The sequence below is a fragment of the Beta vulgaris genome, chromosome 8 (assembly GCF_026745355.1).
Source record: "Beta vulgaris subsp. vulgaris cultivar EL10 chromosome 8, EL10.2, whole genome shotgun sequence".
Classification (NCBI taxonomy): domain Eukaryota; kingdom Viridiplantae; phylum Streptophyta; class Magnoliopsida; order Caryophyllales; family Amaranthaceae; genus Beta; species Beta vulgaris.
In genome coordinates this window covers 44,023,518-44,049,687 of record NC_079209.1, presented here as the reverse complement: position 1 = coordinate 44,049,687, position 26,170 = coordinate 44,023,518, and the positions used below count along the sequence as shown (strand labels likewise).

General features: G+C 35.4%; 1 protein-coding gene across 1 annotated transcript; it reads right to left on the bottom strand.

Moving 5' to 3' along the window:
- Positions 1-16,367: 16,367 nt before the first annotated feature.
- On the bottom strand, positions 16,368-22,540 carry LOC104884086 (nucleotide-sugar uncharacterized transporter 2). The gene is made up of 7 exons (XM_010668681.4): positions 21,970-22,540; positions 20,468-20,619; positions 20,159-20,364; positions 19,981-20,074; positions 18,132-18,298; positions 17,851-18,021; positions 16,368-16,966 (listed from the first exon to the last, which is right to left on the bottom strand). The coding sequence occupies exons 1-7, from the start codon at positions 22,058-22,060 to the stop codon at positions 16,681-16,683; spliced, it is 1,167 nt and encodes a 388-aa protein (XP_010666983.1). The 5' UTR covers positions 22,061-22,540; the 3' UTR covers positions 16,368-16,680.
- Positions 22,541-26,170: the final 3,630 nt, after the last annotated feature.

Genomic DNA, 26,170 nt, shown 5'->3' with positions numbered 1-26,170 from the left:
GGATGGAGATATGAGAATGGAGATGAAAAATGAGAGATGATCAATGAGGATAAAAGTGGACATGGTAATGGGAATGAAAATGGAAAATGAGTAGAAATGGCTATGACTATGGTTATGATGGCGACGTTTGCCTAACTATATGCAAATGCAGATATGGACTGGACTGGACTAGACTGGACTCAAAAGGGTTACTTATGCTAGGTTCGCTAGACTTAGGAAGGAATTGACTTTGTCAAACTTGATGATTTTGGGCCATTATGGACTTAGGGTAGACTGGCTTCGCTAGACTCGAGGATGTGAACTGTTATAGATGTAAGGTAGGAGTAGCTTTGCTAAACTCGGAGGGTGCCTTTATGGTCTTGGGGATGACTAGCTTTGCTAGGCCAAGGTGCCATTGTGGACTTACATGGTGCCATTATGGACTTAAAGGGATGACTAGCTTTGCTAGATTAAGGTGTCGTTATGGACTTAAAGGGTGCCGTTATGGACTTAAAGGGTGTTGTTATGGACTTACAAGGATGACTAGCTTTGCTAGGTCATGGTGTTGTTATGGACTTAAAGGGTACCGTTGTGGACTTACAGGGATTACTAGCTTCGCTAGGTCAAGGTGTCGTTATGGACTTAAAGGGTGTTGTTATGGACTCAAGGATGACTAGCTTCATTAGGTCAAGGTGTTGTAATGGACTTAAAGGGTGTCGTTAGACCTGAGAATGGGTCGGGCCAGGCCTGTTCACGGGCTCCGCCCGCGGGCTTAGGGAAATGACGGGTCGGGCGGGGCCCGAGCCTGTGAGTGGCGGGCTGTGTCGGGTCGGGCCTAAAATTTCAAGAGTTTTTCCACGGGCCCTCGGGCCGAGCTTGTGCCTCCTATGGGTCTGGCTCGTGTTTTATGTTGTTTTTTTGGATTTATGACAGTTTTATGCTATAAAACAAAATAAAGGGGCATTCGGCCCGCGGACCATCTAGGCGGGCTCGCGCCAGTGCGGGCCTGAAATAAAATTTTTTGACCATGACCGACCCATGACCCATGTAGCAGACAACGGGTCGGGCCTCAAACGGGCTCGTGTCAGGCCGTCCTGGCCCGGCCCATGCCCACCTCTAGGTGTCGTTATGAACTTATAGGGTGTCGTTATGGACATAAAGGGTGCTAGCTTCGTTAGACTTAATGGTTCGGACTTCGACCTATATGGTTTGGAATTGGACTTTATTAGACTTAGGAAATGAGTTAGGCCTTCTATGGACCTAATTTTGGACTTAGTCCTATATTGGTTTGAAGTTAGACTTGAAAATGCACATGGGCTTGACATTAGAAATGGATTGGAATAGACTTGGATTAGACTTAGACTAGGCTTGATATAGATTAGGGTTCACATAGAGATGCAAATGGGCCTAGATTTTGACATGGGCAAGACTTCTATTGTCCTAAGATGGACTCTAATGCTAGCGGGCCTAATATGAATGCATGGACTCAAATTAGGTGGATCTTTTACGAATGCGAAATGGACTCTAATTCATAGGGGCCTAAAATGAATGCAAGATGGATTGGAGTTGGTTAATTGAATTAAATGAAGGTGTTTGGACAGGGCTTAGAATTTTCGAAATTCATTTTTCAAAGGAACCCCTTGTTTTATCTTTTGTTAGGAAAAGATGATAGATTAATTTTTAAAAATATTTTTTTGAATAGGTGGCATGATGATGATTAGTGAATATTTTCGAAAAAGGCAGAATAGAAGAGGGCGTAGGATTGATTTTGAAAAATATAAGTTTTTGAAATTGATTGAATATGGTAAGGTAAGATTGATATGGAAGATTAGTTGAACACATCGAGAAGGTAGACATGCATGATGACTCTAACTCAACATGGCCGTTTTTTCCTCGATGCATCCTTGTTTTTCAGGACAGACTCGACCTTGCATGAAAAGACTAACCCTTTTATTAAAATGATGTCGATGAAAGCTTGTTATCCTAGACCCGAACAAAGGTCAAAAGATCAATAAGCATGGGACGAATAGATAGTGTACCACGCAACTGATGCGTGCGACGCGTAGTCTACGCGTCTGGTGCATGAACGTTCAAAAACAATGATAGTGAGTGTCTAAATGATATAATGAGTTTCTACATGATAAAGTAAGTGTCTGGATGGTATAATGAGTTTCTGCATGATAAAGTGTCTGAATGAATAATGATATAGTAGATTATTCAGAAACGATGTAGTTTCTACATGATATAGTATGTTTCTAAATGATATAGTGAGTTTCTTCATGATATAGTGGGTTTCTGAATGATATAGTGGATTGTTTAATAAACATGTAATTATGCATAATATAGTATGTTCCTAAATGATATAATAAATTTTTGCGTGATATAGTGGGTTTCTGCATGATATAATGGGTTTCTGAATGATATAGCGAATTGTTCAGAAATGATACTGATTTTTGGCTTGATGCACACTAATATTAACGTGAACCGAGTCCATGGGAATCAGGTTGCACGACTAATATGCTCTCTCTTTCTTTTTTCACTTGAATCTCCAGTCTTGTATTTCTTCTTAGTCGAATAGTCAAATGTCAAGCTTTCACTCCTCATCACCAATTGCAGATTATTAGTTAATTTTTATCCCCAAACTATAATTGTACCCCTAATTTTTATGTATTTCCATTTTGGTTTGTAAGATAAATTAAGTACAAAGTGAGAGTGAAGATGGAAATGGAAGTGTGGTACAATGTAGAAAGTGGGCAATAATGTAACAAACCAAGAAATACGGAGGTTTTTTTAGATAAGGAGAAATCTTGAAAAGTTGGCGAATTCAAAAAAAATTATTTAGTGGGTTTAAGATTATTTAATGAATTTTTTTTATATCAAATGGTCAAATTTTATAAGAAAAAATTGAAAATCAAAAATTTTATAATAAAAAAGTTTCATTGTTTTACATTCAAGTTGGTTCAGGAGCCAAGGGTGATCGAGAATCGATCTCAAAACTCTTGGAACCGAAAAAATATGCTCTAACCACTTAGCTATCCACTAGTGGAAAAAACGGAAGGGATGCGGTCAAAACAGGCCTAAGGGCTGCGTTTTTGGCTAGCAGCCCTTTTCGTAGCAGCCTTTCACAACGTAGTGCTGCGTTTTAAGCCCAAAACCGTAGACCTTCCATATTGAAAGGCTGTGGTTTTGGGCCTAAAACGCGGCCCTTCTTGTACAAAGAGTTGCGATTTTGACCATAACCGCATCCCTTTTGACCCGAAAAAAAAAATTGGCAATTTTTTACTCCTAAATATATCCAGAAATTTACAACAGGAAAAATCAAAAAACGAATCAACAAACAAACAAAACGAAATTATTTATTAACAATCAACAAGAACATCAAATTACAATTTACAGTAAAAAGAAAAGAACGAACGAAATTATATATCAACAATGACGAACGAAAATAAAAAAACGAAATTACATATCAAGAATAGTCAAAATTTAAAGTAAGAAAAATGAAAGAAAATGAAAAAAAAATCGAAAATGAAAAAAACGAATGAAAAAACAAACTAAAATTAAAAAAAACGAACGAAAATGAAAAAAAGCGATCGAAAATACAAAAGAGAAAAAAATTATAGGGCTGAAATTACATGAACATTAATCAAAACAAAGATCACGAAATTACAGATCTGAAAAAGAAAAATTATCACCGACGACGACGGCGGCTTAAGTGGAGCTCGACGACGAGGAAGAGATGAGCGGAGTTCGGCTTAAGCGGAGCATCCACGAATGCAATTTCCTTCCATAATTTTCGAATGTCAGAAGGAGTTCCACCGACCGGCGGCACCGATGGTAGCAGGAGCACAATAAAGTCGCCGGTTTGAGGAGGAGGACGGGGAGAGATAATTTTTTGTCGTAGTGCTGGCAGGCGGGGGAAGGGTGAGAGAGAAGGGAGGAGGGTTACAGGACCAACCTTCCCATTCCCACCTGCACAAAACCACCACCCAACATCTTCAACCACTTTACGCTCCAAACCCTTAACCTCACACGAACCAGATTCTCTCCAGAAAAAATGGGAATTTCCTGCTATGAAAGACAAAGAAGCAAAAGAAACAAAAGAAGAGGTAAACAGGAAAATTGCATCTCAGAAGGCAATGTCTGTAATATTGAGAAGAGAAGCTACAAAAGCTGTAATTGACAAGAAAAAAGGGATAAGCTCTAAGAGACTCTTATCTAGGATTGTTCTTGAATCTCTTCATGAACATATTACTGCTCTACGTTGGGAGTCAGCTCTTAAGGTTTCAGTCTTTTCTTCTTTCGCATTATTTCATTTTATATTCGGAGATTTGCTAGAATGGGAAATGTGAATGCGAGAAAGCTAATCATAAGCTTACATAGTGATGAAGTAGTGGACAAGGGAGGTGAGAGAGAAGGGAGGAGGGTGAGAGAGAAGAGGGAGAACGAAGAGGCGTGAGAGAGAAGAGGGAGAACGAAGAGGCGTGAGAGAGAAGAGGGCCAGGAGTTTAAATTTGTGAGATTATTGCATTGAGTTTTAATTTGTGAGAAACCCTTAAAGCCCTTGCAATTTCTTTTAACGTAAAAGTTATCTAAAAAAAAGCCCATAAAACGCTAGGGGAAAAAAGGAAGGGCTGCGCTGGAAGGGCTGCATTTTCTTTAAAACGCAGCCCTTCTTTTATGAAGGGCTGCATTTTTAAAGAAAACTGCAGCCCTATTAGTGAAGGGATGCAGTTTTTTAAAAACCGTAGCCCTATAAGTAATAAAGGGCTGCGGTTTTTTAAAACCACAGCCCTATAAGTAATAAAGGGCTGCGTTTTTTGAAAAACGCAGCCCTATAAGCCATAAAGGGCTGCGTTTTTTAAAAAACGCAGCCCTTTATGGGCTTTTTTCAAAAAAATAAATTTTAAAGGAATTAATCGCGGGCTCATCAACATATTAAGCGGGCTCATTCTCTCTCCTCTCCCTCTTCTTTCTCACGTCCTTCATTCCTTCTCCCTCATTAAATTCTCTCTCCACTCTCACATCCTTCCTTCTCCCTCATTAAATTCTCTCTCCTCATTCTCTCTCTTCTCCACAACAACAAATATCAGATCTGCAACAACACCGCCAACACCAGAAGTACAAGCCACGACGAAGAAGTACAAGCCACGACGAAGAAGTCACCCATCGCCAACACCGCCAACACCTACACCCGCACCACCAAAAACACCCACACCGTCATCACAACCCTCGACACAACCCCAACAACAATTACACCAACAAGTGATGATTTTTCGTTTGTCAGATCTATAATTTCTTGATGTTTGTTTTGATTAATGTTAATGTAATTTCAGATCTATAATTGTTCTCTTTTGTATTTCCGTTTGTTTTTTTTATTTTTGTTCATTTTCGTTCTTTCTTTCTTATTTTCGTTCCTTTTTTTTCATTTCCGTTCGTTTTTTTTTTATTCATTTTCATTCTTTTTTTCATTTTCGTTCATTTTTTTGTTCATTTTCGTCCCTTTTTTTCAATTTCCGTTCATTTTTTTTATTCTCCTTCTCTCTGTTTTCTTCTCTCTATTTTCCTCGCTCGATCTCGATTAGGTTTACCTTCATTAGCGAAAATGTGTTCGTCATTTTTCTAATTAGGTTTTCGGTTTTTAGTTCCAGATCTAATTTCATTAAACTTTTTTGTTTTTTAGTTTATGATTTGATTTCATGTCGTTTTTTAGGGTTTAAGGTTATAATGTTGTAAGTGTGGGTTATGGTGTGTAGGCAATTTCAAGTTGAACAACGAACAATATCAAATTGTGGCTGGTATTATTGAACATCGATTACTAGAACCCATGTTTTGGATTGTTTAAACAATATCAACATGAATAGATATATTTAGGAGTAAAAAATTGCAAAAAAAGAAAATATTTTTTTTTTGGTTCAAAAGGGTTGCGGTTATGGTCAAAACCACTGCCCTTTGTACAAAGAAGGGTTGCGGTTTTGGGCCTCAACCGCAACCCTTTGTTGCGAAGGGATGCGGTTTAAAAACGCTGCCCTTCACTTTTATTGAAGGGTTGCTGGCCAAAAACGTAGCCCTTAGGGTTGTTTTAACCGCAGCCCTTCCGTTTTTTTCCACTAGTGAAGGGTTGCGCTTTTTGCATTGACCGCAGCCCTTCGTTTACGAAGGGCTGCGGATATTGCACTAACCACGACCCTTCACTATTAAGGGCTGCGTTTTTAGAAAAACGCAGCCCTTGCACCGCAGCGCTTCTGTTTTTCCCTTAGTGATCCTCACTCTCAAGAAACCTGTTTAAGAAGTCTCGAATCCATGAACTCTTACTTTGTAATGTCTTGTTCTTATCCCTAAACTATGATGTCTGCTTTTACGAGGGGTACTATGTAATACGTAGAATACTAAAAGGTGGGCAGTTATAACATATAACTAGTTTTTAGATCCGGACTATGCCCCGGATACTTCTATTTTTGATCTATTAATAATTTAATTTTAGAATCATGACACCATATATCACTTAGTGTATCGGTAAATGTATCTTAATACTTATTAATAGGTCAAGGGGTCGATTCAAGATATCATTATATTTTTTCCAAAAAATATGATGACCAATCTACTGTTGGTTCATTGCACACGCGATAAAATTCTAGTGCAAGAGGAAAGGTTTCACATGGCACATAAAAGCGCACCTAAAATAAATTATATACACAATCAAGAAATTTGTGTTATGATTAACAATTTCATTGACCTTTTTATGTGAGTTGTCCTATGACCTTTAAACTCCATCTCCTAATTCGTATTCTCAAACAACAATAATAAGATTTGATTAGCATCAACAATAATTTGTAAAACTACCCCATTAGTTACGAAGTAGAGGACTCTCACTTCATGGTGAATTTCGAAAGGGGAGATGGAGGAAGGGGATGACTACAAAAAACAAATCAAATAAGAAAAATAAACTTTATGGCTGGAAGTAGGAATTTATTGCCACATTACTAATTACAACACATATCGATAATTTTGTGAAAATATGAATCACTAAAAGTTGTTGGATGAGATGGTGAGTCTTTGGAAATCCATATCTTTTAGGGGTTCGAGCTCAAACTTTAGCATATATATTTTTTAAATAATGATCACCTGACTTATTGTTGATTAATAGATACGTGGCAAAATTCTAATGGTAGAAGGAGGGTGCCACGTAGCGCATAGACGTTGTTATGAACACCTTTTAATATATTTGATAGATGTAACAATCCATCTGATCACGTAAAAGATTGAAGAAGGGAAAAATTACGCAAGAATATTCATAGTGAAATTACAGGGTGTTACATCTAACGACAAAAGACGTTCCGAAACGGTGCACATGTTACTCTTTTCAACCTTCTAATATAATACACATGTTTGTAATCTTTATTTAAAAATATTAATAATGTGCATCTACTAGGATTTGAACACATGTCAATTGAAATGAAATGTGAGAGTTTAACCATTAATCTACTACAACTTCAATGCTTAATATTTCAAAGTAAATTATAATAAAGTCTTATAATTATATGTAATTATAGTCATAGACAAAACTTTTGGTTTCTAAAACTTTTATTAAGAAATAAATTCTCATACCATAATTCCTTTAATTTTTTATTTTTATCCCCACTTTCTTACTTTTTTTTAAACACTTAGCATGCCATAATAACGTCCATTTTCATATTTCACACTCGACATAATATAATGAAAAGCTAATAAAATTAATTATGAAATTCGTGAATAATAATATATTTGATAATTTTAACGTACCCGAGGTATTGCCCGGACCAAAAATACTAGTTGTAAGGATAAAACATGAGAACTTTTGTTAGTTAGGGTCTTAGGCAGTACACTATGGCAAGTTAGAAAGAATAAAGAAAAAAAAAAGGGTTGATATAATGTACAAAACCAACAAACAAGGATAATAGGGGTGACCATGCAATAGAAATATAGAATACCCAAAATCATTGAATTAAGGGTTAATGGAATAAAGTACATAACAGTATTCCGGATATGATTTAGTAACTGTCAAGTTTAATCAACTTGCATTTAAGTGTTCGTTTAGTATGGCTGAAGTAATTATATATCAAAGTAGTTACATCATTTTCGTTTTTAAAATTTGGTGCTAAAAGTCTTGCTGATCATATTAGTATACAAATCATCTTGAGTGAGATGTATTAGTTATTTAGAAGACGAAGTCCTGTTATCAGTATATGTGTTTAAACTGATAAATGTATAGCTTAAACTGATAAATTTTATAAGTTAAATTAATAGATGTTTGTGCTAAACTTATAAATGTTTGAGTTAAGTTGATATATATTCTAGATTAAATTGATATATGTTGGGATAAAACTGATGGATGTATAGGTTATACTGATACTTGATCCATCATACATGTATGAATTAAAAATTGATGTATATCAGACTTAAACTAATCCTCGATCACCTTTGTTATATATTGGAGTGAGATGATTTTACACCAAACTTTTCAAATATTATTATCAAATTAATGTAGTTATTGTCATAAATTCATAGCTAGGAAACAATATATTCAACCCAAAGAAATGTTATAGAGGAAACAATATTAACGAGTAGAAAAAGTAGGAATTTAGCTAATCGTGTTGTCATGCTGAGGGTGATGTTGTTTTGTAGCATCAAATGAACGTATATCAGATTTTCTTGGACTTTTTTGTCATGATCAAATGAAAGTCGTCATATTATCCGTACATTAGCGAGCAATTGCTTCCATGGTTTTCCTACTTTATTTTCAAACTCATCTAGAGTTTACAATTCCCATCATTCCAATTTCCACGGCATAATTTAACAGGAGAGCCTTGGGTGCAAATCTTGAGCAAGATTGAATTTCTTCTATATAACCGTACGCTTGTGTTATCAAAGCTGAGATTATTCCCTAATACAAAAACAATATAAAAAGAGGTGTAAGTCAACCTTGTTTAATTTCCTTATTGAGTCTACAATGAGTGCCAATCACCGCTAATTACCATAAGGATTAAATATTGTAATTTATAAAAAGAGATTTCAATTGTACAAGTTAGTAAGGTATATTACTAAAATTTTAAAAATGATTTCAAGATTATTTGGGATTGTTTTCAGATCCACAATCTTTCGACGCCCCTCAAACTAGAATTCTTAATGAATGATTTTCATGGATGTGCACTGGAAATTGATCTAAGAGCAATTTCTTGAGCATCGCAAATAAATTGCACTAGGAATTTCTTTAATAAACGATCTGATCTTTTTAAGATCAATCCAATGCGTGCCATATTTTATTGGACCTGGTTTGGAGCCGGATTCGTAGGATTCGCAGTATCTAGACCCAAATCCTCTTTTTTCAGACCCGTCGGATTCAGGGGAAATCTAGATCGATCTAACCTTTGAAAACATATGTTGATTTAGATCCATAAAAAAACCAGTCCAGATCTAATCCAGATTCGATTCATTGTCATCCATAAGAAATATCCTTTTAATTTCAAAGATGCACATCTATAGATAATTGAATTATCTAACTATAATAATACAAACTTTGGGCGGCGATTTCCTCACAATATTGGAAACTTTTGATTATTATGTAATATAGCTAACTTTTAAAAAAAAAATCCTCTAGTGAGTCCTTTTGACATGCAACCGGATGTTCACATCCAACATTACTTGTTGACCTTATTTACCAACTTTTCCTCCCAAAATGTATTGACTCATCAACTTCCACTCAAAAACGAGAAATCCCCCCTTCCTTTTCGCACTTGCTCTCTCTCTCTCTCTCTCTCTCTCTCTCTTTCTCTCTCCCTGTCATTACTGAGCCCCGACAACTTCGACATTGATGTTGCAAGAGCAACTAGGTATTAGCGCGTCCAATTCGCCTGCAAAAGGACAAGGTCACATCATTTCGTTCTAAAAATTTTGAGGTAATCTGCAAACCCTAAAAGAAGGCAAAAAACGAAATAAAAAGGCCTTATTCCAACAATCAGTGCCACATTAGCCATTCATCGCCTACAACAAGGGGGTAACTGGTTACGACTCACTAGAGATAATTTTTTTCAAAAAGTTTGCTATATTATATAAAAATTGAAAGTTTGTATAATTGTCAGCGAACCATCCAAAATTTGTATTATTGTAGTTAAATAATCCTCAATAATTTGAAGATTTGTTGGGGTCACAATTCACAAAGTCCAACTATATATATAGTTCATAGGAGAAACACCCTTATGGTGAGACTTTTGCTCATTATATGTTTTGCATTTTTTATATTTTTGTTCATTCAACATCGTATGCTTATTTCACAACGTTTTTGCTCATTTACGTTTTACTCATTTTTTCGCTTTTGCTTATTTAACTTTTTAATGCTTATATGATGTTTTTCTCATTTTACATATTTGCTCATTCACTTTTTTGCTCATTTAATATTTCTTTTACTCATTTTTACTTATTTTTAACTTTCTCACCATAAAAGAATTCTCACAAAAATATATACCTACTTTTCATTGAAATTCAAGTTCAACCAAAGAAGTTGTGACCTACTTCTTATCTTCTCATTACCACCTCAACCTGGTTGTATAATAAAGACCTACCCCTCATTACATTACTTTCTTTATAAAAAAAATTAGTACATGCATGCATATCTGGTTGCTCTTGGAATTCTATCGACTCTAATAATTCCATTAACATAAAGCCACTAATATATTCATTATTCAATATACCTACCAAGCTAATATTCTAACTGATGTCTTAGTTCAAAATCCAATCATGAAGTATGATGACATATTTGTATCAATAAATAAATCATAAAAGAACTTTGAGTGCATCAACATGAAACCTCCATAACAATACGGACTTTTTTTTTTTCAACGTACACGTTCTCAACCGCCATTTTTCTTAAGTAAAACATGGCACACAGTTTTATGGACTTGTAGAATGATAGACTTAGAATCAAATTTATGTTCTTAATTTTACATACAAATTAAGAAAATTTGACAATCGCATATTCAACTATGGCTGTCCTCATAAAAGATTTTAACTTTTAAATATTTCACAGCAGTCTCAACTTTTAGGGATGTTTTACAAAAATGATCCTAACAAGACGATCACCTAATAACCTGTTGGCTGATACAATAGGTAAACCTTTAAAAGTATCACCCTTCTCACCCCTGCCACCGCCTCTCCCGCCCTCGAAATATCCTCCCCTATCCTGCCTCCCCTTCCCATGCTCTCAAATCACCATTCTACCTCTGCCCGACCACCCCCCCCCCACTAGCAGTGCAACATGGACCCCATGCCTCCTTCCTCTCTCGCATCCCTCTTTCCCCCTTTCCCCACACAACTCTCTCTGTCTTTCCCCCCTAGCCCATTGTCGCATAACCACCATGCACCCACTACTGGCCCACTCCCATACCAGAACCTCCTACCTAACCCCACAATCCCCCCCTCCTAGAAAAACCCTCCTCTACTTCTGAAATTCCCTTCACTGCCTCGCCACCCCCTCCCCTAGAAAAACCCTCCTCTACTTCTCCAATTCCCCTCCCCTGCCTCACCACCCCCTTCCTTATTCTTGAAAGCTCTCCTCTATCCCAGAAAAACCCTCTCGCATTCCAGAAAATCCTTCCCCCATCTGTCCCCTTTGTCACAACGCTTTCCCCTCTCCCCCCACCCCTCCCTCCCCCACCCCCTCCCTTGTCCAAGAAAAGTGAAAAACTCTTTCCCTTCTCCTGAAACACCCCTTCAAGTTTAAAAATAATATTTTTTAAAAGAAAACTCAAATCGATAACCTTCAACTTAAAATTTTTTTTTTATATAACACCTTTTAAAGTTGGGGCCGCTGTGAAGTATTTAAAAGTTGGAATTTATTATGGAAAGGACCTGCTCTTGTCGATTTTTCCTATAAATTAATGTCGGCTCAGAACTAATGTGTTGATTAGTATGATGTATTTAAGTTGGAATTTAAGAATGTGGTTCACAAGTATAAGATAGAACTTAAAAGACAATCATGAATTCATGATTAGATAGTTGACTTTTCAAAAGAATAAACCTGGGATTGGATTATGATGGGACGTCATAGTAACGACCCACTAAAAGTCGTACCCCGTACATTAGCCAACTATAGCTAGCATGAAAATCTTATTCAGTTATTCCCCTTTCTGCTCGTAGTACATGAAGATTTTCTTTTCAACGCCATCTAATCTCATCAATACGGATCTACAACCCATAATTCCATCTAATCTAAGAAGACTTCCGATGGTGGGAATTAAATTATTAATGGGGTTCACTCTTAAAAAAAATAAAAATTTTATGAGAGTGTTTGACAATTAGAATTTTGGACCATTTTTAAAGTTTAACTAATCAAAAGATTTATAAGGAGTGTTTGTTAAAAGAGAGTTTTAGAAAGAATTTTGAAATAAAAACTCTCAAAATGAAAAAGCTCCTAATAGGAGCTTTTTCTTTAGAGGATTATGTAAGAATATGTTCAATTACTTTTTTGCCTCTTATAATAATACACACATATGTATTTAAATGTTTATATAAATGTCTTTTCACAAAAATATATGGCAATAAGCTTTTAGCCATCAGTAAATTGTTACCAAACACATTTATACAAAAAAAAAATAAAAGTTGTCAAATCAGCAATCACATCTGCTGATAAAAAAGTTAAAACTCTAACAGCTAAACTCTATTTGCAAACAAGGCCTATAATTTCACTACTATTTGAAATTTTATAAGTGATTTTATAGGAGGATGAGGTCCCAATATCAATATGAAATGTGAATCCCGAAGTTTTATATAAGGGTTGAATACTTAAATTCTGTAATTTATAAGTGTTATGTGGAGACCTAAATAATATCCTGCCACTTCAAAAAAAAATTATGCAAGTGACGAACCTTTTTTAATTTTTTTCAGACGGAACCTTTTTTTTAATGGGAGGTGACAAACCTTTTTTTATACCCTTTATTAAAAGGCAAGAACTTGGGTTAGAGGGTTTGAGGTAAAACGTTAAGGAAAATTTTAAATACTATATTATTTTGGGCAATTTTTTGAAACAAATACATTATTTGTCTTAAATTTGATATAAATCCTAAGGTTGATTAGATATTTTTGGAATCACTACCACTTAATGGAATCTTGCAAACAATGTTAGTTTTGCTCCGTTAATGGCACGTGAAATTACGATCCTGCCCTTCCTCAACCACCATCGCTGCCCCTACCACATGCGACAACCATGCTTGCCATTGTTGTCGCCACCCCCTCCCCCAACTTACCCAAAAATCGACTCATCATAACCACAACAAACTACAAAACCACCACCACCTCCAAGGCTCCAACTACATAAATATCATCCCACCCCAATACATTAACCAACTACGAAACCACACCACCACCTCCACCCATCAAAAAATTGACACCACCTTACGATACTAACCTACTACTAATCCACCACAACTCGTAGTGGTGGTTAGGAGAAAGAAGAGGATTGCAAGGGCAGTGTGTTTCGTGGGGTTTTGGTGGTAGTGGTGGTGGAGGAGACTAATGGAAGTTAACAAGGTGATTTCACAGCATGCCACTAACATATCCAAATTAACGATTTTGAGAACATCTATGAAGTGATAGTGATTCCAAAAGACATAGTTGAAAGTTAATATTTGTATAAAATTTCAAACAATCTAAATATTTATTTCAAAAAAGTGCTTAAAGTGTGATATATATTAACAAAATTTCTAAACGTCAATTAGTTAACCTATAAAAGTAGTAAAGTTATAGAGAATGTATTGTGTCGGACTCGTCCGACCATAATCTTGGTCGGACGACTTTCAGGTGGTTCCAATTTTTTTTCAGGTAGTCTTCTTTTTTTTTCAGGTAGTTCCAATTTTTTTTTCAGGTAGTCTTCATTTTGTTTTCAGTTAGTCTTCTTTGTTTTTCAGTGGGTTTTTGTGCTTCAGTTAGACTTACTTGGGTTTCAGTTGGTCTTTATTCTTTTTCAGGTAGTCTACATTTTTCTTCAGGTAGTCTTCATTTTGTTTCAGTTAGTCCATTATTTCTTTCAGTTGGCCCATTATTTCTTTCAGTTGGTCCAACTGAAAGAAAAGAAAGTCTAACTGAAAGAAAAGAAAGTCTAACTGAAAGAAAAGGAAGTCCAACTGAAAGAAAAGGAAGTCCAACTGAAAGAAAAGAAAGTCCAACTGAAAGAAAAGAAAGTCTAACTGAAAGAAAAGAATTGAAAAGAAAAATTCGACTAAATGAAAGAAAAATAAAACCAACTGAAAACATTCAACTCTCGTTTCAATTAGCTCTATTTTTATTTCAGTTGGCTTCGGTTTTGTTTCAGTTAGACTAAAAAAAAAAAATCGAAACTCCTAATAACGCTCCATTTCATTTTCACACCACTCTTACCTCTAATGTCGCTCGAGCCTCGATGCGTCACCGATCTATCCTCAGCGCCGGCGACATTATCAGACCTACCATCGTCGATGCGATCTCAAGGCCTACGCCACGCAGCGCAGATGATTCGTCGCGCAAGCGGAGGTAGGAGGTCGATGAGAGGTGCTTCAGTAACAGTCAAAGAAACGGCAGCACAAGAAATTGAAGAGTTTTGTACAGGGAGGCTGCCAAGACTGGTGCCATGGTGAACTACATTGTCGACAACTCCACTGGGAGAGATGCTTCAGATGAGGCCTCAAAAAGAAGTGATGCGGGAAAAACCAATACTGTAGGAGAGAGAAACAGAGGAAAAATCTAAAAGGCTGGATAAACAAGACGACGTGAAAGAGAAAAGAGAAGAGATTTTTCATTTGGGTCAGCCCGTCTGACAGTAAGTATTTGGTCAAACGGTCTGACCCAATACTTTCACAAAGTTATACTGTTATAAAAAGATATACGTATAGTAATTATATATCCAATTATTTAACTTATTCCTTGTTTCTACTTTTTACTTAACTAATTGACTATCTGACCATCTTATCTAAGATTTTTATTAATAAAAGGGGGGAGAAATTTCATGAAGCAAGCATGAACATACATTTTACCGTATAAACTCGTTATTAATCATGTGATGAAAAAAGAAATAAAAGAAGTAATTCATTTTATTTGATATAGACAAAAATATATAAAGAAATAACTACTATATGAGAGTTACAGTGAGAAAATATATACGTCCTCCGTTTTTTTATAATTAAAATGTTTTAACTTTCACGCTTGTTAATACACAATTTTAACCATGAATCTTTACTTAGCTTTTTGTAAAAATTATAAAAAACAATCCAACATCTTACATATTAAAGTTTGTATTATATATCGATCACAAATTTTCGATCAGAATAAATACATGAATAGTGCAAATATCAAAACGTTGCAACTATTATAAAAATGTAGAATGTATAGTCTAATGTATAAACCTAGAATTAACATTGATGACATGTTTGGAAAAAGTAATTACTTTTTTTGTGAAAGTTAAACTGGATATATCAAAACGTCGCAACTATTATAAAAATGTAGAATGTATAGTCTAATGTATAAACCTAGAATTAACATTGATGACATGTTTGGAAAAAGTAATTACTTTTTTTGTTTTGTTTTACTTCCAGTTTAACTTTCACGCGTGATAATGGATAACTTCAACCTTTAGTATATGTTTAATTACTGATAATTAAAAATTATAAAAAGTAGACATTCACAAAGTATACATGCACCCGAATCTAACAAAATCAAACATGAATATGTTTTTCCTTAAATATAAATCACCAAAGATAAACTAAATAAAGTCAGTGAATAGTGTAAAAGTCAAACTTTTGCAAATAAAAAAAAAACGAAGAAATATTAGAGCACCCTTACTCACAATAATCCGAAAGCAATATTATGGCCCCAATATTTATAAAATGGGCCTTAATCATGAGTGAAATAAAGATTAAGGCAACTCAGTCATCGATTTCGAGCATGGGATGATCGCGGTCCGTGGGGTCCAAACATTACCATCCTTATCATTTCTCATAATGCAAAGAAATAGACCCTCTGTTTCTTTAGATGTAAAACATCAACTGTGGATCTATTCATCCACCTTGCTTCAACCAAATAGTTATTTATATATAAGAAAAAAAAATATAATAATGTAAGATCTTGTTGGATTCTTCTCGATATACATTTTCCAAATATATATTTCTTATAATTTTTAGATTTCCAAATAAGTTGCGTCTCGACCAGTATGAAAAGTCAAATGTTACGTGTATTAAAAAACAGAGAGAGTACCATATTCAGCCATCCAGGTTCTAGATGTTCGTACTATAGTGAAGCAATATCGAGTTCCGCAGCATAGCTACACTAATGCAACACCTAAAGCCAAATTTACTTAACGAATCCAAGATGATGAGCCTGAATACTACAAGTGGGGGAAACAATGTGTTATTCTGTATTACAATATATATAAATTACATGATGGACAAGTTGACATTCCTTAGAAAAATCAGCCTCATTAGAAAAAAAAATAAAGAAATCTCTTCCATTGAGAAGCAAACAACTTCTCAGAAGGTACTAGTAATACACATATCTCTGAAATCTCTATAGATCCACGGATTCGTTTCAGTAAACACGATTAAGAGGACCCTCAATAAGATACCTGAAACGAGCAGTGTGTAAAATAAATAAGAGGTTAGTGAATAGTTAGTTACCATAGTCTGCTAGCATAATATAGTTCCCAACTCAGACAGATTCTGGCCCAGCATTTCCGACATGAGTTTCACCGTTTTCTCTGCTAAGCTTAGACTTCGGCGATGAAAATGAAGCTTGTTTAGCAGCAGTTTTATTTGAATGATCATCTGAATTGTGTAAATTAAGATAAGTGTAGATTGACATTCCCATCAGGGCAGTTATTGCTCCACAGATACTGGTTATTCCAGGATTTGACCCAAAAAGAAGGTATCCTCCTATCAGTATAACACATGTCTTGAATTGCCCAAGAACAACGTGGGTAATAGCTGATGTTGCCCTGCACACATTTAGAGAGGAAATAAATTTTTGAAAGATAGATGTGTAAAGCAATAAAGTCTGGATGTTCTCACATGAAAGGTCGCGGTGTCTCCACAACATTAATATTCCTTGAAGAGCGAAAGGTTACCCTCACAGGCCATAGGGGCGGGAGAAAGAAGTCTTGAAACACGTAAATAGGCTATGTGACAATTGACATTGAGACGATATCCCTAGCAGGTAATTTAATACAATAAATGTAGGTAATGGTAATAGATCTTTTCACCTGAACTTATATCAAGTGAACTTATTTGACCTAATTGGACCTTATCCTTACACATCATCGACTTCATTAGACCTGATAAGCCTTGAAAGTTACTCCCTCGGTTTTTCTCTAAATGCTTATTTGACTTTCACACTTGCCATTGCACATTGATACATATCCAACATCAAATTTATACTAACATTTGATTTTATATTAATAAAAAAATAAGGCCAAGTGGAGTATATGAAGAGTTCAAAAGTCAAAGTGGAGTATCTATTATATAACAGAGGGAGTCTTTCTTAAGGTGAAGAGAACACATCCTCAACTTATCATTTTACATGGGACATTACATATGTAGACATCATAACCGAAAAGGATTATTTCGTATTAGATTGCACATTTTTGGACAATGACAGGGGATGATTCACATAAAATCACTTCATCTTCATTCCCTTGATATAAAACCTTAGACAAAATGAATTGTTATAACTTATAAGAACACAAGTCTCTTAACAACTTTATAAGATATCAACATCCCATTCAAGTTCCTGAACGTTATCCTTTTTTTCCATAGACTTACTCTTTGAAGCTGTGGTTTTTAAAATGAAACCTATTCTGGAGTAGAGTATTGAAACACATACCCAAGCGCAAGTGCTCCTGACCATTGAAGCAAGAAGCCCAGAAGCGCAGACATAAAAATTGCAGATGTGTTGCTTAAATTCCAATTGAAAGAAAGGACACCAGGAGGATCAAGCCAAGGCATCATCGCTACCAAGAAGAATACTGTAATTGGAGTTGTTTTCCACATCAACCTGGCCATTTACATTCCATCATAAGGATCTATGTATACCAAAAGACTTACCACAGTTGAGATACAAAGAGTTAACTGAGAGAATTGAATATAGAAAAGAACAGCACATACGCCAATGCAGTCCAATTCTCCCGTTGCTGCATATTGGACCACATGATCTTATTTACAGCACTAGGAACTATCCAAGCTAAAGCTATACAAGCACCAAATAAGTGGAACTGTACATCAGTTACTGTAGCAACAGCAACACCAACGGAGACTATAGTGAGAGCAACAACCTGGAAAAGGATCGCCCCATCAGAAAATGAATTCATAGAAACAGGAAGAAAACAAGCATACCCAAGTACCCAACAGACATAACTGACAGTTTACAGCATACCCCAGCACGTAAAAAGGGAAAGTTACGGCAAGAATTGGAAATAAAACGCAGCACTAGCTCAATACAAAGAAGAACATCCATGAAATCAAGACAAGTGTTCATCATAATACAATTCTAGCCTCTTGGCTTCAGCCATATATCATCCCAAAAACAGGACACTTTTTACAATACGATGAACAAATAATCTATAAGATATGCTGTCCCAGTTTCTTTTTATTTTATCCTTATTCCCTATCCATTACCTTCTTTTACTGTTCAAGCAGTCCAGTTAACAAGAAACAGGAAGTTCTCCAGGCTTATAAATTTACCAATAATTTCAATCTTCCACTGTGACAGTAACTGCAAAAAGAAATCAGCATGTATGGGGGAAAAAAGAACAAGGGCCACTGCTAGTAATGCATTAGCATTAGCTGTTTGGTTATTTTGTTCCTAAAGATGACATAAAATTGCTATTTTGGATTCACAATTATACACATTTACTAACCGTTTTCCAGACAACCCATTTGACATATTCCACCCGTCCTCAGTTCTTCAAACCAAAACTATAGGATCAAACTACCCCTTCATCAAGTTTGAATTAAGTGAATTATAAAAAAATCAATTATTGATTCTAAAATACTGAAAGAAGAGCAAAGGCTGGATAGCGCATGACTAAAATAGCATTATGTTATCCAGGCTGCAGTGTGGAAGTTGAAATCATTCCTAGAGTATCCTGGCGCACTAGAAGAAAGCCAAGACCCATAGCAGAGCAGCATGCTCCACCACTCAGAGGGTTAATACAGAATAATGGTAAAATATCGCAATTAGTGAAGAATTGATTCAGAATCTGACTTAGGGAGCAAATAGAACTATAAGGCAGAATCTACAGCAAAAAAGTTCTGGGACAATGTACAGGTAATAACTGCAATTTTCGGACAGTGTATAGCTCATTGTGTGAGTTACATGCATGTCTTATGTGTTTATAATTCATTCACTCCCTCAAGGAGGAGAGGTGTTTATCTTACAATTATTGGTTATCCATGACAGTTCAGAGAAAAAAAAAAAAAAAAGCATCCATGCAAGCTTGCAATCTAGTAAATCCACAAGTGCCCAACAAGCCAACATAGAAAAGACAGATAAGCTTATGATACAAAGGGAATCAGATGTATGTAGAAATCAGGGTACACAACTTGCATAACAAATACCATAAATTATCCTACAAATCTAGAAAATATCCTACAGAAAGTTGCAGGACAACTGGCAAACATTAGCACTGTCAATTGTATGAGTCCTTCATAACATAAGAATTTGTGGAGTACATAAATTATTATCTCTATCTTCTAGTGCATACCCTTTATGAATCATCTACATTTACCAATTGGAATAACTTTAGATGTTAGAAACCTAAATGTCTGTAATATAATACCTGACTACTTTTGATGCTAACACATAAATGATAACACTGGTAATATTCCTAAATAATTACCCATCAACAAGATGTAAATTTATCTTCTCCGATAAAAAAAAACGTCCCATACACTACAATTTCCCAATTGGGAAAAATTATTTAGGTGCCAAATATGTCAAAGATCAGGTAATTACCTTCTGAAATGAGACCAGTTTCCGTAAGAGAATGAATTCTGCAACCACTATCGAGGGGGTCACAGCGATCTTAGCCATCTGGTAAAATCCAACACTGAGAATACAGAAATTAGAAGGGAAAATGCAAAATTGGAAACACGAAATAAGAGAAGTAGCCAAGAATACACCCTTGACTTACCTATTATACTTCAAACTGACATTAGCAAGACCAGTAGAGAGGGACATGACTACACCAAGAGCGAATAACGAAGAGAAACGAGATGCTTTTGCAGGAGGCGCAGGGAGCATAGATAGAGCTTTTAGAATAGCCATTAAAAACCAGCTTACTACATAGTGAATAAATGTAAGCAATATGGGATAATTGAAGCCAACCCTCCCAAGAACCTGCATAATCCAGATGGAGAGATATATACAAGTGGTAAATATCAGGATGGCTAACCATAAATTGTAAGCAAAGTAAAAGGATATGCCATAGTCTTGAGTATACCAGTTTGTTCATCAAGATTATACCAACAGACACCAAGAAGTTGAAAGTTAGTGCCACAAAAGGCCCGCATATGCGTTGCTGATACCGCCTGGCACCTTCTGAGGAACGTAACTCGTTAAACAGCGAAGACCGTAAATCTTCTAATGCTTTTCCTGATAATACAATAAAAGCAGGCAAGTACAATGTCAGTAAACAATAAACCCAACAAAAGATTTTCGCAAGAGGTGCAGATCTAGTCAAGGTCATATTACAGTCAAGCCTTTCTATAGTGGAACAGAAGGAGGTAAGGTGATGTAAGGGAAAGGCTCTAGTTACTAACTAACAAAGCAAAATGCTCTCACTTGTCCATTTAATTATACAGACAAAAAACAGTGAAACGAAGTTGCTTGTACGTCTCTTTGCTGAGCACCTTAAATCAGTTTCATCGTGGGGATGTGACTATAATCCAATGATAACAGGTGAGCCATACAAGTGGAACTATGCACTCAGTCAAACATAGCAGATGATTTATGCAACAAACATTTGGTTGAACCATTTAATTGAAACTATGCACAAACAACCTTCATAGATAACTCACTAATATTCCAAGAGATTGAACCTCTAAATACTCTCTCCAGAACGTGAAAACATCACAAAAAGTGGGATGAACCGATGAAAAGGCAAACAAGTTCAAACTATCTAAGCTAATTGTTTCTCCACCCTAACTAACTTCACAAGAAGTATTTTCCAAGATGAAAACCAGTTTTTACATGATAACTTTTTCCAATGTGTTGTTGCATCACTTGCATTGATCACCTCGAAAAGGAAATATTACTTCATAGCAGACTTGAAACAACTATGGGGGATTAACCACGTGAAGCTCAAATAAGAACTTCTTTATTACAAAAACAATCCCAATAGCTAATTAGTATCAAATTGCTTCTGCAATGTAAAGATAAAATAGCTCGCTCAATTAATCAACAATTCACTAAAATCACTAGAATATTTTCAATCAGCAATTATTCTTCACCAAGAGCTACATCAATTTCGCTGCTGAAACCGCACCAATGCCCATTCCAAACCAAAACATATGTGTCTTATGGAGGGAGAAGGTCTCGCTCGAAGGCTTAAAACTTAGACTCCCACCAATGCAATGTACATAAGAGACAAAGAAATCGTCATTATAAAGAGCTAAATTAGACTAATAATCAAAGCATAATAATGCTTTATTGCTTTAACTCTACATCCTTCAGTTCAGTTCAAATAAAGCAATGACAACGACAAATTGACAATGATCAGAAGAGAAAAAAAATTGAAACTTTTATACTAGTTCAATACTTTCCAAACATATTCAACAGATCCATAAAAACAAAATCATGCACCATTACACTAACTCACAAAAATCCCTCCTTTACAATCAATTTCAGGAAAAAGAACATGGGTTATTCAATTTTTTTCAACCCATTCAAACACAAACTACAAATTTCAACCAACATAAAAACAAGAACCCAAAAAAATTATACCTTTTTCACCAGCATCGCTATCCTTACGCTTAAGAATCTTTCTCACATTCTTACTAAGAAACAAATTAAACATTTTCCTGCTACAAAGCATCCCCCAAAAACCCACCAATAAAATTGGTCACCCAATTGACAAAAACCCTAATAAAACCAACATACAAACCAGAAAAATTATAGAAGAAGAAAAAAAAAAGTGGGTTTTATTTGAAAAAAAATAGAAAGTGGGTTTTATTTGAAATATAAGTGGGAAGTAAGAGTAGAATTACAAGTAAGAGTTTGGCAGTAAGTGGGACAAAGAAAGAGTGATAGAGTTGAAGAGGAACACGGGTGTTGCAGAGAAACAGGGGAACTGAGGAGAAGGGAAGAGACTCAGAGAGGTAGCAGTGAAAGTGGACAACATAAGTTTGTCTGATCAAAGAAAGTGAGGAAGTGGGGCCATGCTTTCCTCAGCGTGAGGGGCGGATAGATTGATGAGGTGATTGGCATTTGAGTGAGAGAATAAAAGATTAGGCTTTTTCAAGCAGCAACAAGCATATGGTCTATCTATTATCAGGAATTCAGGGGATTGTGAATTGTAAGTTACTACATTTGTGAATTGCAAGTTACACCCACCGACAGTTGGGCCTCATTAGGAAGATTTGCTTGTGGGGTTTGCGACTAATTTCATATGTGGTTTATATACATATTTTTGTTTTTTCTTTTCTTTTTTTGAAATTGCACTATTCGTTATTGACAATAGTAATCAATTAATTTTATTGAGCTATTTGGCATCATTATAAGAAAAAATATAGTTAAATAGAGTCTTGTTAAACTTGTCTAAATGTAAGGATTTCAAATATCAATCTTTTATAATTTTTAGTACACGCAATTAGAGATATTGTCGTTCAAATAAGTGTCTCACCAAACATGAAAATGAAATGGTGCAATCAAAATGAGCAGAGGAAGTATATACATGATACATTAAGACCATTGTGCTTGATACGACTATAGAAGAGTACTTGCTAGGGTCGAACGTTTAGAGAGAGTTGTCCAAATTTGACTTGACTGAGGTTTGACCTAGAATCGGCGTTATATGACCTAGCAATAAATTGAGTGGATGGTGTCTTACAACCATAGTAACCTACCTTGATGTCAATTGATAACTACTTTGACTCGATTTACTATAATTTAAATTGTTGACCTATAAGTCTTGATGATGACTTGCATACAAATAAACTTGTCTAATAAAGCTTTGAGTTACTATGAAATTTCACAGGTTCTTAAAGTATCACATGCTGCTAGAAGAAACTTGTGAGTAACAAGCTTTCCAAGAACAAATCAATTAATGGAGTTCCAAGTGAAGAATGATCGAGGACTATCTAAACAAGGAATCTAAAGAGTATCAAAAAGTTCCAGAGCAAGAATTCCTTGAAGGAACAAGGGATAATCTTCCATAGCATGAGCACAAAGGATCAATGCCAAGTTTCAAAGGGACTTCAGAATCAAGATTTCTAGAGAAGGAGCATCTTGAAGATACAAAAGTCTAGAAAAAAAATTAGGAACTTAAACTTCTAAGATTTTTGTAAGTACGCTGGAGTCTGGAGTCTGACTAAAACACGAGTTGAGTTTCTAGTGGAATTCAAGTGTATACGAGAAACATTGGTGGAAAAAACCTTAAATGACACAAGTAAGTTAATCCGGAACTTTCAAAACTGGACCCGTCAATGTTGTTTTTTGAAGCCAAAATGTAAATTATTAAGCTGATCCGGTCCATATGAAGTACAGATCAGTTGGGCTTGGTGTATTATATAAGACGCTGCTCACCAACATAATCAGACCCATCCTCTTTTATTTTCACACACCTCTCTCACCCCTTCCCTTAACGCTAACGCTATCTCATTCTCTCTCTCATCCCCCCACTCATCTTCCCTAACCCAGCCATCAATTCTCTTTCTCTCTACTTCGTCGCTCTCCCCCGTCAACAACCATCTCATTCCTTCGCTCTCATTCTCCGCCAAAGACTACTCTCTCATCGTCCTGCTCATCAGGTTTCTCTCGTCAGTCGTCGCTTGCACCAACCAACGTCCTCAGGCGAATCCTAATCAATCCCCGTCGTGTGCATCAACTCTGCTCACTAGCTCGTCGTTGCGTTCATTCACCATCCTTAGGTGAATTCCGATCTTTGCTCGATTCTCTCTTACTTGCTCACTCACCATCCTCAAGTATTATTTCATTTTTAGTTTCATTTTTTGTAATTATGGTTTTGTTATTTTTTCGTTTTTCATAACTAGTTTGTTTTAATTTCGTTTTTTACAATTTGTTTATTTTAAATTTGTTCTCTATAATTAGGGTTTTGTTTTAATTTTCGTGTTTATAATTTCGTTTTTAATTGAGTTTTAAATTCACTCCATTGTAACTAATTTCATTTTTGGTTGTGAATAATTATTGGGGATGTTGTTTATTTAATTTGTCCTTTGGCTAATAATGTTTATTTTCTCATTTTTTATTTTGCTCGATTTTCTATTTTTAGTTTGATATAATTTTTGTGAATATGGATGTGAATATAAGTTTGTTGTGAATGCTTTGCAATTCCTTGTTAGTGTGACATATATAGCGCTCTTTTTTAAGCATACCAAAGGTTAACTGGTTCGGTTGAGTGTGAAAACCATATCAGTTAATCAACTTAGCTAGTACGGTTTTCTTGCCCAACCATATCACTTAGTCCTCAACTGGTCCGGTTCAAAATCGAAACAATTGAGTTTTTCTAGCTAGTTGCCTAATAACGAATCGATGATCCTTATTTTGACCGGATCCGATGATGTTTTTTTTACTAGTGTAAAAAGTAGCAAACTGGATTAAAAGAGTCATTTTGGAGTTCAGCTTTAATCATGCCTTGATTTTAAAGTTAGTTTTAAATCGAATAAATACCTAGGTTAAAAACCAGATTAGTTAGAGTATCTTTAGGGGATTAAATCTGAATAAAGTAGGCATGTGTTTAATTCACTTAGCGAGCTATTTTGTAGGAAGCTTGGGCAACAAGCATAAGTAAGAACATGTCAGTTCCTATTAGGGAAAAGTGGACGTTAGTTGGTTAAGTGGACACCATGGTATTGATGGTTGTTTATGTAAGTCCATAGCTTAGTATAAATAGCTTAGCACTTGTCATTATTTCATTCACGGATTAGAAAGAAGAAACACAATAGTCTAGAGTTTAATTTTTTTAAAGTGTTTTAAAGTGCATCAAAGTTCCATTAATGTTCCTATCTAGTTACTCTAAGTTCTAGTCTACTAGAGTCATTAAAAGAGTTGTAGTTTTCAGAGTATAAGGGGAAATTGAGTTCTTCACGAGAATATTATATTATGAGTTATTTGAGTAGTAGTAATTAATTGTCCTTTTTCCTTATCAAATATGAGGCATTTATTAAAATTAAATTTCACCATATAGCCTCTTTGGATTAATTGGCCTGCACTTAATAAATTTTTTGTCCATAATTAGATTATTTTAATATAACCTGAGATGCTTGTTCTAGTGACTGCTCTGTAAATGTATGCATTCTATCTTCATGTGCAAGAGGAGAGTCCATTAATTTAGTCAAACATAATTTAGATAAACCTTTGTTGGACTCCTCTATGGTAGCTACTATATGATCATAATTTTTGGGGAGACTTCTTCGTGTTTTCTGGATTACTTGAACATCTTTGACATTTTCTCCATTAGTTTGAATTTGATTTGTAATGCTTGTTACCCGACTAAAAAACTCTTGAATAGTTTCATATTACGTCATTAATAAATTATCAAAGTCTCTCCATAAAAATTGAATTTTACAGAGTATTATCTTGTAGGAGGCTCTATATATTTTGTCTCTAGTATACTCCAAGCCCCCTTGGCCATTATAGCAGCCATAAGTATCCCTTATCTCATTTTGTTTATATTACTTTTGTTTTGCTTCATTTCATACAGCCTCTCCAATGGCATCTCTAGGTCGTTCATAGCCATATTGTACCAACTGCCACAAATCTTATGAGATAAATATGGACTTCATTTGGACACACCATTGTTGATATTTTTCTCCCCTTGATGTAGGTACCAAATTTACTCCGGGGTAGTTAAATGTGTTTGAGATTGAAGTGTTTGGAGAAGTCATTTTATTTTTTGTGGTGTTTGTTTTAGTTTATGGGAATTTATTTATTTTGTGCTTGGTGTATCAATTCTATAGGAGTATAA

Coding starts and splice junctions, on each gene's coding strand:
- LOC104884086 (XM_010668681.4), bottom strand. CDS start 22,060: ATGCTTTGTAGCAGGAAAATGTTTAATTTGTTTCTTAGTAAGAATGTG. Junction 20,620..21,969: donor TAGCGATGCTGGTGAAAAAG/GTATAATTTTTT, acceptor TTGTATTATCAG/GAAAAGCATTAGAAGATTTA. Junction 20,365..20,467: donor TAATCTTGATGAACAAACTG/GTATACTCAAGA, acceptor TGGATTATGCAG/GTTCTTGGGAGGGTTGGCTT.